Source organism: Poecilia reticulata, chromosome 11 (assembly GCF_904066995.2).
Source record: "Poecilia reticulata chromosome 11, P_reticulata-male-v2, whole genome shotgun sequence".
NCBI lineage: Eukaryota > Metazoa > Chordata > Actinopteri > Cyprinodontiformes > Poeciliidae > Poecilia > Poecilia reticulata.
In genome coordinates, this window is record NC_088840.1 from 7,646,393 (window position 1) to 7,661,441 (window position 15,049).

The window sequence follows — 15,049 nt, forward strand, 5'->3', positions numbered from 1 at the left end:
TGTACATATTTATAAAACCAGGCTATTACATTTTATGATTAATTGTACTGGACAAATCTCACATCACAGTTTTCAATTCAAGGTCTCCGTTTTTACATCCCAGTGTGTGGCATTTTAAGAGAAATCTTCAGATTTTTGAGTTACTGTAGTTTTTTTATATTGTTTGGATGAATTTGGGTAAAATCCTTGGTATGTTTATTGATGGGTTTTTGGGTGTTTGGCTCCATCGACGCCCTTGCTAACCTCGACATGTTCATCTTATTGCACCACTGCCCCGTTAAGATGGATCATGTGGATGATTTAATGACCTTTCATCATTTGAGCACCACTATGTTGGCTATCAGAGGTTCATATCACGAATGCCGTTGCTAATCTCTTAGAAATTGTCCTTCAGAGGTGGAGACAGACAGGCCAGTAATTCTTTGTCTGAGTGAGGAATGATAATGATTCTGACCCTTGAGTCGGGTTAGCCTTGAGTAGCAAACCCGGTACCATGGAGCTGTGCCAAAAACCGTCTTTTCCTTCCACGCTCAACAGCATCATTATAATAACGAACCGTAAACTGTACCAGCAGATATGCTCACTTTAATGCACTGCATGTAGTACACACTTCCTGTTTTGCTATGGTTACAAATATGACATGACCCATATGGGTCAGCTGTTCTTCAAAAGTGGAAAGACTTGTTAATACAGAAGGGCAGATGTGTGTTGATCGTCATATTGAAATGTCTAAGCTTGGCAATTTTAAAATTTAGTTTATTCTGGGATAGATGGTGGATAACGCTTCGAAACATGTATGGACATATACATACATGTTTATGTATGTATATGTCCATACATATACATACTTACGTATGTATATATATGGCACGATCAAATGGCAATTGATTATGCCATTTCACCATGGCATAATCAATTAAAATGAGCTCGATATTTTCCATTCTGATGATTAACATTTATTAACGTACATTTTTTATATAAACTTCATAACCCATGTTATTTATGGTATTGGTTGTATGTGGTTTGTGTTTTCTTTTTTGGTCATTATGTTTTATTTTGAATATTTAACACATCTTCCAGTTCCAGTCTGAATAACGATCTCGCATTATTATGCCATTAGCAGTATATCTGTTCTAAATAGTCTAAAAATTGCAATATTAACGTTTATCACAATAGTTTCTGGGACAATTTATTGTCTAGCAAAATTTGTTATCGCAAGGCTTAGCCATTCGCAGACACAAAATCAGCATTCTTCCATGGCCATGTTGGTGTTCATGCTTCAAACCTTCGGAAAACCAGAGAACATAAGAGAAATTGTGCAAAGAGACAAGGCCAAAGATCCCTCTGGACTCATTCCTACGAGATGTTGTTATATAGCACTGCTGTAGTTGTATGAAGTTTCATGTCAATGCAGTGAAAGATGTAAGGAAATTGAAATAAAAATTTAATAAAACATCGTGCTGTTGTTTCATTCGAAGAACTTCTCAGCAGGTTAGAGATCACTGTGAGGGTATGAAGGCCTGTAGACATCTGCCCTGAAAAGTTTCCGAGTCGTGACCCGAATACTTCAATGTTGAACTCCAGCCAGCAACCCATTAACATTCCAACAGACCTCGGATCGTCCTTGTGTCCTACATGTGTGTCCTTCTGTGTGTCTGCGTGCGTGCGTGTGTGTGCATGCAGGAAACATTTCATCCACATGCCTATGGAGAACTTGGTAAAAGTGTGTGATAAAGCGCTCGCCTACCAAATCGTGTGGTTTTGCTCCGTCAAACTGCTGCCTGTTGTGCAACTTCGACACAGCTGAAACTCATTTCACCTACAGGTTTTATTGATCCTCTCCTCACTATAAAACATGTGAAGACTGGAGAGAGATGAAAGATGCTCAGGGAGATAAATGTCAACATGTTGCTGTGTACCAGCCTTTGTTGGGTATCATAAATGCGCTTTGTTTTGTGTTCCTTCTCTGCAGAGAAACTCTATAACTCCAATGGACGGGACTTGAGAAGGGCTCTGTTCTCTTTAAAGCAGATCTTTCAGGTAACACGTTGTAAATGCAGCAAGCCTCGGTTTGTTGTCACAGACAAACTGAGATCTTCCTTTCAACTTAGCGGTTTATATTTGGGTGTGAATAATTTAGAGGATAAGAGTTTAGACAATTCATTTTTGTGCTCAGCTACTTTGAAGAAGGACTATACTGAGGCCCAAACAGACCAAATCATAGGAGCCTCTTCCAGCTAAATAAAGTGCAGCTGAACGCAACACTTTTATTTTTTACTTGTTCAGCCAGCTATGCTAATGTGTGTTGCTTAAAATGTTTACAAAAGGAAAAAAAATCAAAACGTTTTACTGAAAACCCTTGAAGCATTTATTAAAGCTAGAAAGTTGTGTTAATCCTTGTTCTGCACACTACTGACATCATGTGGTAATTTGTGAGATTGCAATTTTTAATGAGTTTTCAATTATAGTTTCATCTTACAGTTAGATTTTTTTTTCTTTTTAATTTTCTTTCTGTTATTCCAGGATGACAAGGACCTTGTCCATGAGTTTGTGATGGCTGAAGGTTTGACTTGTCTCATCAAGGTGGGAGCAGAGGCTGACCAGAACTACCAGAACTACATATTAAGAGGTAATTTGTCTCTCCATTACACCCAGTAAAGACGTACATATGTGGAAACCCCAAAACAATAATATAAATGATAAAGAAAAGGTAATGGCAAAGCTAAACCCCATTGGGGTGGAAAATGACCCGCTGTTTGCATTTAAAAGTGCAGCAGGATGACCAGTGGTGGACCATAGAGTAGAAGTGAGCGGTTCAACTCCCAGGGTCCCATCTGTTGTAGATTTTAACCTGCTTCGACATACTTCAAATGATGAGTCATCTCCAACCCAGTTCGGCACCTCCCTGTTCATGACCATTCATTGAAATCACTTAAAAAGTGTGTTCAGGAGTTCATACGTTCATGTAGAAAGAATTCGATTGGATGTTCTGGGACGTCATAGTTTTGTCTAAAATTTATTCAATTTGAAAAAAGTGCTAAAAATGAGAATGATGTGTTATATTGGCCAGGTAGAGAAGCATTACACCTTATAAATTAAGGTGTAATTGGAAACAGATTTGATTTACCTGAACATGAGTAGATTTTTTTTAAGTACAGTAATAAAATAGCACATCTGGGTGTGTTTGAACTTGTGCCGGCAAGTGACCACTGTCACCACTGAGACGTTGATTCTCCACAACTTCTATATTTTATTAGTGAGTTCTTGGTATTTCACAGGTTTCTGTTTCTTTAAATAACATTTATAAACCAAACATGGTGGGCAATTAGGGGTTCAGAGAGACATCGACATGTGACAGGATGTCTGCATGTTATTAATGCAGTTTATCAACATGTGACAGCCTAGCTATCTATCTAGATCAGTGTTTTTCAACCTTTTTTGAGCCAAGGTACGTTATTTTAATTGAAAAAATCTCGAGGCACACCACCAACCAAAAATGTAAACAAAGATACTCTGTATACTCTATATTACATATATAGTCATTCTTATCAAAGTCTCTTGAATAGGAATCAAATAAACACAAAAATGCATTTTTATCACATTTTACATTTCTTATTTCAAATTGCACTTAACATGTCCACTTCAAAAATACACCTGAACAGCCACAACACTGTTGTGTTAAATTTAAAAAGAAGTTGTAGAAAACTTCAAACTGTTTTACAAACTAATCCACAAGCATCTTATAGCCGGAATACAGAAAATAATTCTTATTCTGAAAGAAGCAATAATATTTGGGAAACATTTCACTTCATATTCACTGTTACAATATGAAGAGTTGCATGTACAAAATGTCAATATCTGTACATTTTACCCACCTAGTGTGAAACTTGTGCATGTTTGGATGAAAACAGCTGATTTCCTGGCAGAAATTGAAGAAAGACAAAGCTCTTCCTCAACATCTCTCAGTCTCTCTGGTTTTAGTTTTTATAGTATCCAGACTAGAGAAGCTCACTTCACACAGATATGTTGTGGGAAATGGACTCATGTTCTTTCCAACCCAACTACTGCTGAGCTTCACTGTCTTTTCCATCACAGTCTTGCTAGATATGATGCTCTCACCTCTACCTGTAATATTCATGCATCACTAATTCTCTTGTTGTAATGTAAAATGCTCTGTACCTACTGCCATCTAGTGGTAAGAAAATTACATGATTACGCCGCTAGTCACTGCTACAGCAGAGACACTTGAAGATGGCATTATTTGCAGATAATTCATTTTCAAAAAATCTTTTAAAATTAATTACCGTATTTTTCGGACTATAGAGCGCACCATACAAGCGCCTTCAATTAAAAGAACAAAAAAAACACACACAAAAAAAACTGGAAGCTGGACCCATAAGGACCCAGCAGAGGGCGGCGTCCTAATAAATCTGCTGCATATATTAAGGACGCAGCACTCCGTCTCCAAAGTCAAACCATGGTTTCGTTCACACTGAGCTTAAATGCAGCGGCTCTATTTCCCTCCCGTAGTGCCAGATCGACAGCCCTCAACTTAAAAGCTGCATGATATGAGTTTGAAAACATTTCTCCATCGTGCTTGCTGCTTAAAAATACCCCTGAACAGGTTGAAAATTAGCACGTTCTTCTTTTGATTTACAATTTTGACTTCTAATGATTCACTTCCTGCTAGAGAGCCCCCTGGTGATTGAAAAACAAGCACACAGCAAAGCCACATTGGGCTACAATCCGCATGGTTCAAAGCTTAGAAAAAAAGAAGCATCTTATAGTCCGAAAAATACGGTACCTTAGGTGAAATTGAATAATTTCCACGGCACACCTGACGATCAATCACGGACACTAGTGTGCCGCGGAACAGAGGTTGAAAAACACTGCTCTAGATAGATGGCCCATATTTAAAGATATGATGGCTAGCTAGTTAGCTGGCTCCTCATTCACAGTGAACAGTGAAGCATGGTTGTGGCCACGGTATGCTCTGAGGTTAATCCTCCTTTGAGGATTGTGAAGGACATTACAGACAGTTAAAAATGCCATCAGAAGATTTTTGGTCAAGTATAAAGCCAGAGAAAAACACAGTGTTACATTTCTGACAATGGACAGACAAGGATTTGGGCTGAGTCAACACAGAGACAGGAAGAGGCTGTGGCTGAGGAGTTAGCAGGCCAAACTGAAGAAGAGGCTGAGCGTGGTAGCTTCCATCGCTCAGGACATGATTTGTGACCCACAGTAAGATACTGACGGAGTTCCTCTCACACTGCTCTTTAGCTCTTTAGGACTTTTTCTCAACGTGGAGATATGAAAACTGCACTGTAGTTTTCCTTAAGGAGATTGTCTTATGTTCTTAGTGCTACTTTGTTTTTTTTTCTTTGTTCTCTGCTTTCTGTATCATTTATGCTTTCACAAATCACAGTAAAAGCATAAATATGAATCTCGTTCAGTCTCTTGCCATTTGTCACCCATAATTACCATTTAAAAAACAAGACATCAAAACTTTAACTGCAGTTTACAACAGAATGTCCCTCCAAAGTCCACTGTTATATTGACAACATGGCTAATCAATTTGTCTGTCTTATCCAAACACAATGAAACAAGGACTTGTCATTCTGAGACGCTGATGTGTTCATTTTCATAGATTTTGAGAAACATGCTGGGTTTTGCAGGTAACCCATCATGTTTTTCTGTTTGTGCGAATCGTTTTGCACGTACCGTTTTGCAACTTTCAAGAATGATTCGAGAAATGCTCTAAATGACTGAGGAAAAACTGTAAGATACAGCATGCAGTAAATCTCTTTATTGTCAAAATAACGCGTGATAATCATGATTGAGGCATAAACATCGTGCTAACACACGGCACACATTCTCTGGTCAAGGTCATAAACTTATGGGTTTGCCTGAAAATATGAAGATGTACACGGCAGCTTTTTATTTTCCTGAGTTAAAATGCATCAGTAGGCTGGAAAAGACATCTTTTTCCTCACCTTGTGTAAATTATGGTAAATTTATTTATGGTAAAGTAAATTTACCATAATTTGTTAATGTTGTCAAATAAGTTGAAAGAAAATAATTATCTGGTTTTATATTATAAATGCAGTTTAATGTGGAAGATAACACATTTAGCATTTTTGCCTTTTTGTGTGACCCAGATTTTCACCTGAAAATAAAGGTTGAAAATGAAAATCCATGCTAGTGGAAAAAACCCCAACTGTTCTTTATCAGCTGGCAGCTGAAGTACATAAAAAGAAACTCCTACAGCCAAGCACAAGGAAAACAATCAGCTTCCTGCATGTAATATTAAAGATTTATCTGGTAGCCCTTCTCGCACACTATTATTATCAGTAATATATTTGCCTGTGTTTAAGATTTATAGCTAAAACAGAAAATGATTCATTCTGAGACTCTCAGTAGGATTAACTAGAACTGTTGCCAGTTTGGTCTTTTGTTGGTTTTATGTAGCTTCTTTGTCATCAGATCTTGAACAGTCATCGCTTCTGCACAACCTGTATTTTAATAAACATTACCATACTTTGACATAAGCTTGAATAAAAATTACAGTTCTAAACAAAAAATCTTGAACATGCATAGTAAATGTCGATTTTGTTCAGTGTGAGCACTTTTCAGTTTGAATGTTTCTTGGCTCTAGTTAAAGTCACAGTTCCCGTCTCACATTTCCTTGATCAGAACGCCGTACGGACGTATTGAACTCTCAGTGATGCGTTTCTCCTCCTCTGCTGACGTTCCCGCCGGAACAGGAATGAGCCAGTAGTTTCCATGAATCTGCCTCTTCTCTGGTTTGATTCGGTTTTGCATGATCACTTTGTAGGTTTTTCCTGTGAACTTTGACTTGAAGGTCTTGCAGTACTTCTCCGCCTCATTAAGTTTAGGTGTTGAGTAGATTCCTCTCCCAAACTGTTGCCCATCTCCAGCTTTGTAGTGAGTCCTGATGATGCCTCTGGCTCCTTCTAACCCGGTTCCATGGTAGGACACAGGCCACTCTCCAGGCACGGAGTAACTCCTCCATCCATTGGTGCCCAGCCAGGCGTCTCCATCCAGATATTTACCTCTGACCTTCAGGGCCATGCGGTACCAGCCTTTTGGACGCACATACGGCTCATTTCCTCTCATGCAAGCAGCCGAGTCAGAGAGATTAGTGAAGTCGCAGTCATAACACGGGTCAAAGAATTCCTTCTCATCGATGAAGAACTCCTCTGCATAGCTGGTTTTCTTGCCGAGGATCAGTTGTATAAAAAAATCATCAACTGATAAAGCGGGAGCAGCTTTCCAAGGGTTTCCCTCATTGAGGGATGTTATTTTTGTCCCCAGAAGCGCAGAGAGAGCCTCAAATCTCACATTTGCGTCCAGAACCATGTTTGACAGAGAAACAAGTTGCTGCTTTCTGCTGTCCGAGTTTCGCTTCTGTGGCGACAGGATCTTCTTATCCTTTAGTCAAACAATGACCTAATGATAAGAGGTCGAACTCTCTTACTTTCAGTTTTAAAGTTGTTTTTTGGAAACAGCACCCCCAGAAACAACCCTAGAGAAAACTGTGACTCACAAAGAAATCACGTTCAGCCATTTTCCAAACGTGAGTTTGCTGTTCAAAGAAGGCAAATTTACATTAAAGCAATACAGTGCAGATTATATCTTTACAGTTTTTTTCATAGTTGCTCACTTCAAGCTGTCCTGTTGAACATGTTTTTCCACAACATATCGAATCTTTCTTGTCAAACACGACTTTCTAATTCAACGCCTTGAAATTAACGTTGATTTGTTTATTTGCCTTTATTTGCCTTTATTTTTCCAGAATTATTGAGATTGTCAATCAGAAGAGTTTATTTATACAGCACATTTCAGCACCAAGGCAGTTCAAAGTGCTTTACAGTATAAAAAACACAAGAATAAGAAGTCATGAAAACAACATACTGTAAAAAAATAAATAAATAAAATGAATTCATTTCTTTTACAAGGAAGCCCTTGGCAAGATAAAAACTCAACACTATGCAAGATGCAAACGAGCCACCACATTTACAAAATACAACAATATTATTAAATATTTTGGAGTAGTAACAATGTGTCAGGAAATAAAACATAAGAAATACAATCCTTGGACTTTGCAGATACAAGATGTGACTGGGCAGTTCTTGTTTAAAACCAGATAAAGAAATTGGAGACTCCAACCTCCACCTGAGCTTAAATCCTGTTAAGTGAGCTGTTAGTTTTCACTTTAGTCTTAGTTCTGATCAATGATGTTGACCACAGGTTCTCAAAACCACTTTCTATTAGTATTATTATTATTATTTTCTTGCTAGTTGGCACTTTTGTAATGGACAACCGATGCAAGTTCTCTTCCAGTTCCCAACTACACAGAGGATATTAAACAGTATATAAGTAGATAATTTATGAACGCTGTTGTAAGTTAATGGTCAGGGTCAGATTTAGGCTCCAAGGCATGAGAACAGAAAATCTTTGAAACGGAAAAGGACTGAGAACTGCTGAGTCTGAGAACCTGCAGAAAACTGTTGTTCTGCTCACCCAGTGATTCCTGGTGGCCTCTTTGAAAACCAACATAAGTCTCTTTTTAATAATTTAATAGAAAAAGCTGCAACAGTCTTGGTAAGAAGCGTTGCATTGTCCATCTCATTAAACAATCAGTGTTGAGCACTTTGCCTTTCACTATGGTGAAATGAAAGCAAGCGATTGTGCTGCTAGTGGAAACCCCCGGTGTGGCCTGTGTCTGTTTACCGATGACTCAGTTCCATAAAAAAAAAGAAAAAAAGACACCAAGCAGCAATAAAACAACCAACAGACGAATACTTGAACTAACGATTAGGATAACTTATGAACCTGAGACAAAATAGGTGCATAGAAATACTTTTCCAGTATTGTTTATCCAGTGGATTTGAAGCGCAGTATTCGAAATCTGCATTTTAAAATATTGGCAGCTAAACAAAGGCATAAAATAAAATTTCTTTGTGTATCTTCATAATTTGATTAACTGCTACTTTTTGAGTTGCTTGATAAAATTTCATTTTCACAAATTCACATTTTGTAACCTTAAACAAGAGCGCCAGTATTTTCAGGATTATATCGAAAATGAAAGAAAATGTACCTAATTCTCATTAACGCTGATTCAAACCTTTTCTTTCCTCAGTGAGATTAGTGTTAAACTATTCATCTTCAAAAAATTTGGAGAGCATGTCTCCTGGCTCGAGTTAAAGTCACAATTCCCGTCTCAGATTTCCTTGATCAGAACGCCGTACGGACGTATTGAACTCTCAGCGATGCGTTTCTCCTCCTCTGCTAACGTTCCTGCCGGAACAGGAATGAGCCAGTAGTTTCCAATAATCTGCCTCTTCTCTGGTTTGATTCGGTTTTGCATGATCACTTTGTAGGTTTTTCCTGTGAACTTTGACGTGAAGGTCTTGCAATAGCCGTCAGCAACAGGAAGGTCAGGCGTTGAGTAGATTCCTCTTCTGTATGCTTGCCCTTCTCCAGCATTGTAGTGACTCTTGATGATGTTTCTGACTCCTTCTAACCCGGTTCCATGGTATGAGACAAGCCACTCTTCAGACACGGAGTTACTCCTCCATCCAATGGTGCCCAACCAGGCGTCTCCATCCGGATATTTACATTTGACCTTCAGGGCCATGCGGTACCAGCCGTTTGGGCGCTGGTACTTCTCGTTTCCTCTCACGCAAGCAGCCGAGTCAGAGAGATTAGTGAAGTCGAAATCATAACCTGGGTCAAAAAATAACTTCTCACCATACCTGCTTAGTTTGTCCAGGACTAATTGTATAAAAACTAGTTTTGTTTTTGTCGAAATGTTTAGTTGAGGCAGAAACCAGCAGCTCCTTCCTGAGGTTCAAGGTGCCAGGGCGCCGCTCTGTCACTACAGGATGTCGTGATCAGTCAGTTAGAAAGTGTCTATAAAGTCAGAAGTGGTAAATGTCTTTTGCTTTCAGTTTTAACTTCTTTTTTTAAATTTATTTTAGAACCACCACCAGCAGAAACATCATTTTTAGATTACCATGGTTTGCAGTGAAAGCTCCTATGTTGACTCAGTTTCCAAACGTTCGTTTGATGATTACATTTGCTAAGTGGCAGTACAGAAGTACAGTACCAAATATCGTTTCAGTTTTTCTCATAGTTGCTCAGTTCACTTCAGAAGGGACATCTAAAGATGTGTTTTATGATCAACTTATGGTTATTTTATGAAACTGTAATTTTAAAAAGGAAGTTATTTTATCATCAACTGGTACAATAAACTACAAACAAACAGGCTAAAGAAATTTACAGATGATGTCAATCTTACCCAAATTGTACAAAGCTCAACAAGAGTAATGCATACTTAATGTTTACAAATAAGCCTAATATGTTCATCATGACCTTTAACCTTATATCTTATGTCACATATAACCACACATCTGCACCACTGCAAAGAAAATACATGTGCACTACTCAGATAATGGTGCTTGATCTATTGCTATATTATGCAAACGCTCTGTCTGCATTGATGAAGATTCACTTGCATCGGCATGCTAAATGCTTGGACGGCGATCTGATCTAGAGCTGATCATTTTATGGCCTGAGTCACATCTGATTTATTTATTTACTTACTTATTTTATTTTTTAATCTTTTTTTTCTCCAGGAAAGACGTCCATTGAGTTTATTCATCGATTTTACAAGGTTGTTCTTGGCAAGATAAAAGCACAAAGCACTGCACAAGATGCAAATAAGCCACTACATTTAGACCACATAGCACAAACACAAACAATAATATTACATTTATTTACATTATTTATTTATATTAACAACAAAATGTCAAGCAATAAAGCATAAGAAGTGCAAAACTTTGACTAAAACTTCACAGCAAAAGACAACCAACCCAACTTCTCTTCCACTTACCAGGATTTTAAAGAATATACAAGTAGATGATTTATGAATGCTGTTTAGGTTTAGGGTAAGCGTTCACCCAGCACATGAGTGCATGTGTACAGTACAGACAAAAAGTTTGGACACGCCTACTCATTCAATGAGTTTCCTTTATTTTCATGACTATTGACATTGTAGATTCACACTGAAGGCATCAAAACTATGAATTAACATGTGGAAATATGTACTAAACAAAAAAGTGTAAAACAACTGAAAATACGCCTTATATTCTAGTTTCTTCAAAGTAGCAACCTTTTGCTGTGTTTACTGCTTTGCACACACTCTGCATTCTCTTGATGAGCTTCAAGAGGTCGTCACCTGAAATGGTTTTCACTTCACAGGTTGTGCCCTGTCAGGTTGATAAGTGGGATTTCTTGCCTTATAAATGGGGTTGGGACCATCAGTTGTGTTGTGCAGAAGTCAGGTGGACACACAGCTGATAATCCTACTGAATAGAGTGTTAGAATTTGTATTATGGCAAGACAAAAGCAGGTAAGTAAAGAAAAACGAGTGGCCATTATTGCTTTAAGAAATGAAGGTCAGTCAGTCCGAAAAATTGGGAAAACTTTGAAAGTATCCCCAAGTGCAGTCGCAAAAACCATCAAGCGCTACAAAGAAACTGGCTCAAATGAGGACCGCCCCAGAAAAGGAAGACCAAGAGTCACTTCTGCTGCGGAGGATAAGTTCATCCGAGTCACCAGCCTCAGAAATTGCAGGTTAACAGCAGCTCAGATTAGAGACCAGGTCAATGACACACAGAGTTCTAGCAGCAGACAAATCTCTGCAACAACTGTTAAGAGGAGACTGTGTGAATCAGGCCTTCATGGTAGAATAGCTGCTAGGAAACCACTGCCAAGGACGGGCAATAAGCAGAAGAGACTTGTTTGGGCTAAAGAACACAAGGAATGGAAATTAGACCAGTGGAAATCTGTGTTTTGGTCTGATGAGTCCAAATTTGAGATCTTAGATTCCAACCACCGTGTCTTTGTGCGACGCAGATGGAGTCCATCCTTTGTGCAGATGGACTCTACATGCCTGGTTCCCACCGTGAAGCATGGAGGAGGAGGTGTGATGGTGTGGGGGTGCTTTGCTGGTGACACTGTTGAGAATATATTCAAAATTGAAGGCATACTGAACCTACCACAGCATCTTGCAGCGGCATGTGTTTAGTTGGACCATCATTTATTTTTCAACAGGACAATGACCCCAAACACGCCTCCAGGCTGGGTAAGGGCTATTTGACCAAGAAGGAGAGTGATGGGGTGCTGTGCCAGATGACCTGGCCTCCACAGTCACCGGACATGAACCCAGTTGCGATGGTTTGGGGTGAGCTGGACCACAGAGTGAAGGCAAAAGGGCCAACAACTGCTAAGCAACTCTGAGAACTCCATTGGAAGACCATTTCAGGTGACGATCTCTTGAAGCTCATCAAGAGAATGCCAAGAGTGTGCGAAGCAGTAATCAAATCAAAAGATACCTACTTTAAAGAACCTAGAATATAAGACATATTTTCAGTTGTTTCAGACATTTTTGTCAAGTATATAATTCCACATGTATTAATTCATAGTTTTGATGCCTTCAGTGTGAATATACAATTTTCATAGTCATGAAAATGAAGAAAACTCTTTGAATGAAAATGTGTGTCCAAACCTTTGGTCTGTACTGTACAAAAAAAAACATGCAGAAAGTCTACATTGTTTTGTTAATTTAATGAAAGAAAGCTGCAATAGCCTTAGTAGAAACGTTGCATTCTCCATCACATTTACAGTTTCAATCACTATTGAGCACTTTGCCTTTCACAATGGTGAAATGAAAGCAAGCGATTGTGCTGCTACTGGAAACCCCCGGTGTGGCCTGTGTCTGTTTACCGATGACTCAGTTCCATAAAAAAAAAAACCCACCAAGCAGCAATAAAACAACCAGCAGACGAATACTTGAACTAATTATTACTTTATTTTACAAACCTGAAACAAAATACGTGCACAAAATCAAAGTCAAAATCTGCATTTTAAAATATTGGCAGCTAAAGACAGAACAAGAGTAAACACAAAAAGGGATAAAACAAAAAAATGTTATCTTCATAACTGTGAGTCGCTTGATTAAGTTTCACTTTTTTATTCAGAACAATGTAATCAAACCACAAACAAAACTGTCAGATTTAACCAACGATGCTGCATAAACTGACTTGCATTTTGTAACTTTAAACTAGTGCGCCAATTTTTTAATCAGTTACAAATACATATAAAATTAAAGTACAATTTACAGAATGCTCATAACGTAAAGCTGATCAAACCTTTTTTTTGTTGGCTCATGTGAGAAGAGTTAAATTGTCCATATTGAAACAAATTAGATTTCATGTTTCTTGGCTCTAGTTAAAGTCACAGTTCCCGTCTCACATTTCCTTGATCAGAACGCCGTACGGACGTATTGAACTCTCAGTGATGCGTTTCTCCTCCTCTGCTGACGTTCCCGCCAGAACAGGAATGAGCCAGTAATTTCCAATAATCTGCCTCTTCTCTGGTTTGATTCGGTTTTGCATGATCACTTTGTAGGTTTTTCCTGTGAACTTTGACTTGAAGGTCTTGCAGTACTTCTCCGCCTCATTAAGTTTAGGAGTTGAGTAGATTCCTCTCCCAAACTGTTGCCCATCTCCAGCTTTGTAGTGAGTCCTGATGATGCCTCTGGCTCCTTCTAACCCGGTTCCATGGTAGGACACAGGCCACTCTCCAGGCACGGAGTAACTCCTCCATCCATTGGTGCCCAGCCAGGCGTCTCCATCCAGATATTTACCTCTGACCTTCAGGGCCATGCGGTACCAGCCTTTTGGACGCACGTACGGCTCATTTCCTCTCATGCAAGCAGCCGAGTCAGAGAGATTAGTGAAGTCAAAGTCATAACCCGGGTCAAAGAATTCCTTCTCATCGATGAAGAACTCCTCTGCATAGCTGGTTTTCTTGTTGAGGATCAGTTGTATAAAAAAATCATCAACTGATAAAGCGGGAGCAGCTTTCCAAGGGTTCCCACCACTGAGGGATGTTATTTTTGTCCCCAGAAGTGCAGAGAGAGCCTCAAATCTCACATTTGCGTCCACAATCATCTTTGACAGAGAACAAGGTTTCCTTCCTGAAGCTCACGATGTCTGAGCTTTGCTCTGTTGCAACAGGATGTCACATTCATCCAGCAAGATGGGTGGAGTGTCTTTTCTTACTTTCACTTTCAGTTTAACGTATGATTTTTTTTTTCCAACACCAGCAGAAGCATCCCTGCAGGTTATTGTGGCTCCCAGTTCAGTCTGTAGTTTGCAACTTTTATAAAAATATATTTTTCCATATTTATTAAATCTGTCACCATTTCATGACGGTTTCTCTGAGACAGGTCATCTGAAAAAAATCACGCTCTTCCACCTCTTCCCAGTGTTACCTCCGCTGTCTGCAAAAACGCAAAAATAACTAATCAGAGACAGTAGGAGGGTGTCAGTGCTGCAAATCAACCTCATGTACGCTGCTCCATCCGCTACTGGTGAAAAAACAACTTACCGTTACGGGAAAACCGTTTATCTGCCGTCGTATGCTAACTAGCCTTAGCATTCGTGGCAGGCTGTCTTGTGGTGAACCAGCTGTAGTTCAGCAAAGATCAAGCAGGAAGGGTGAGGACGAGAGTGATTGACAGAGCTAAGACCCTCCTCTAGGTTCTGATTGGTTGTTTCTGACTGAGTGATGTGTTTCTGCTGTTGGTACTGGGAGCAGTGGAACAAGGCAAAGGAGCTAAATTATTAGTTTTTCCCCACAATTTCTGTCTTACATTACACTGATGACAGTGATAGTTTTAACAAAAATTTTAAAACATATTTTGTTGTAAAAGCTACATACTTCAACTTTAAATCACACATATTGACTCAGTTTCAAGTGTGTTTGCTGTTCAGAAATGGAAAAATAAATTCTAATATCGCTGTTTAAATATGACAGTACAGTACACATTTTATATTTACAGTTTTTTACTCACTTCAAGCTGTTTAGTGGGACGCTTTCTTCCACTATTTGAAATCTGTGCAGATTTCAATGCGCTAAAAGATCATAACTTAAAAAACGACACAGAGACCAG

At 38.9% G+C, this 15,049-nt stretch overlaps 4 protein-coding genes across 8 annotated transcripts in view; 1 reads left to right on the plus strand and 3 right to left on the minus strand.

The window, feature by feature from the left end:
• The window catches only part of fhod3a (formin homology 2 domain containing 3a), an 89,669-nt gene that overhangs the window by 45,176 nt on the left and 29,444 nt on the right, over window positions 1–15,049 (plus strand). For all 5 annotated transcript variants that reach the window (XM_008421498.3, XM_008421500.3, XM_008421499.3 and 2 more), the window contains exons 4-5: window positions 1,973–2,040; window positions 2,524–2,629. In XM_008421498.3, the coding sequence (XP_008419720.1) occupies window positions 1,973–2,040; window positions 2,524–2,629 (174 nt within the window). The remainder of the gene's footprint in view (window positions 1–1,972; window positions 2,041–2,523; window positions 2,630–15,049) is intronic.
• LOC145553808 (uncharacterized) lies at window positions 6,251–7,775 on the minus strand. The gene has a single exon (XM_081612814.1). The coding sequence runs from the start codon at window positions 7,381–7,383 to the stop codon at window positions 6,679–6,681; it is 705 nt and encodes a 234-aa protein (XP_081468940.1). The 5' UTR covers window positions 7,384–7,775; the 3' UTR covers window positions 6,251–6,678.
• LOC145553624 (uncharacterized) lies at window positions 9,145–12,097 on the minus strand. Its single transcript, XM_081612353.1, has 3 exons — window positions 12,090–12,097; window positions 11,995–12,047; window positions 9,145–9,801 (listed from the first exon to the last, which is right to left on the minus strand). Exons 1-3 carry the CDS (start codon window positions 12,095–12,097, stop codon window positions 9,248–9,250), a joined length of 615 nt encoding a protein of 204 aa, XP_081468479.1. The 3' UTR covers window positions 9,145–9,247.
• On the minus strand, window positions 12,883–14,581 carry LOC108166728 (uncharacterized). Its single transcript, XM_017307551.2, has 2 exons — window positions 14,485–14,581; window positions 12,883–14,377 (listed from the first exon to the last, which is right to left on the minus strand). Exon 2 carries the CDS (start codon window positions 14,043–14,045, stop codon window positions 13,341–13,343), a length of 705 nt encoding a protein of 234 aa, XP_017163040.2. The 5' UTR covers window positions 14,046–14,377; window positions 14,485–14,581; the 3' UTR covers window positions 12,883–13,340.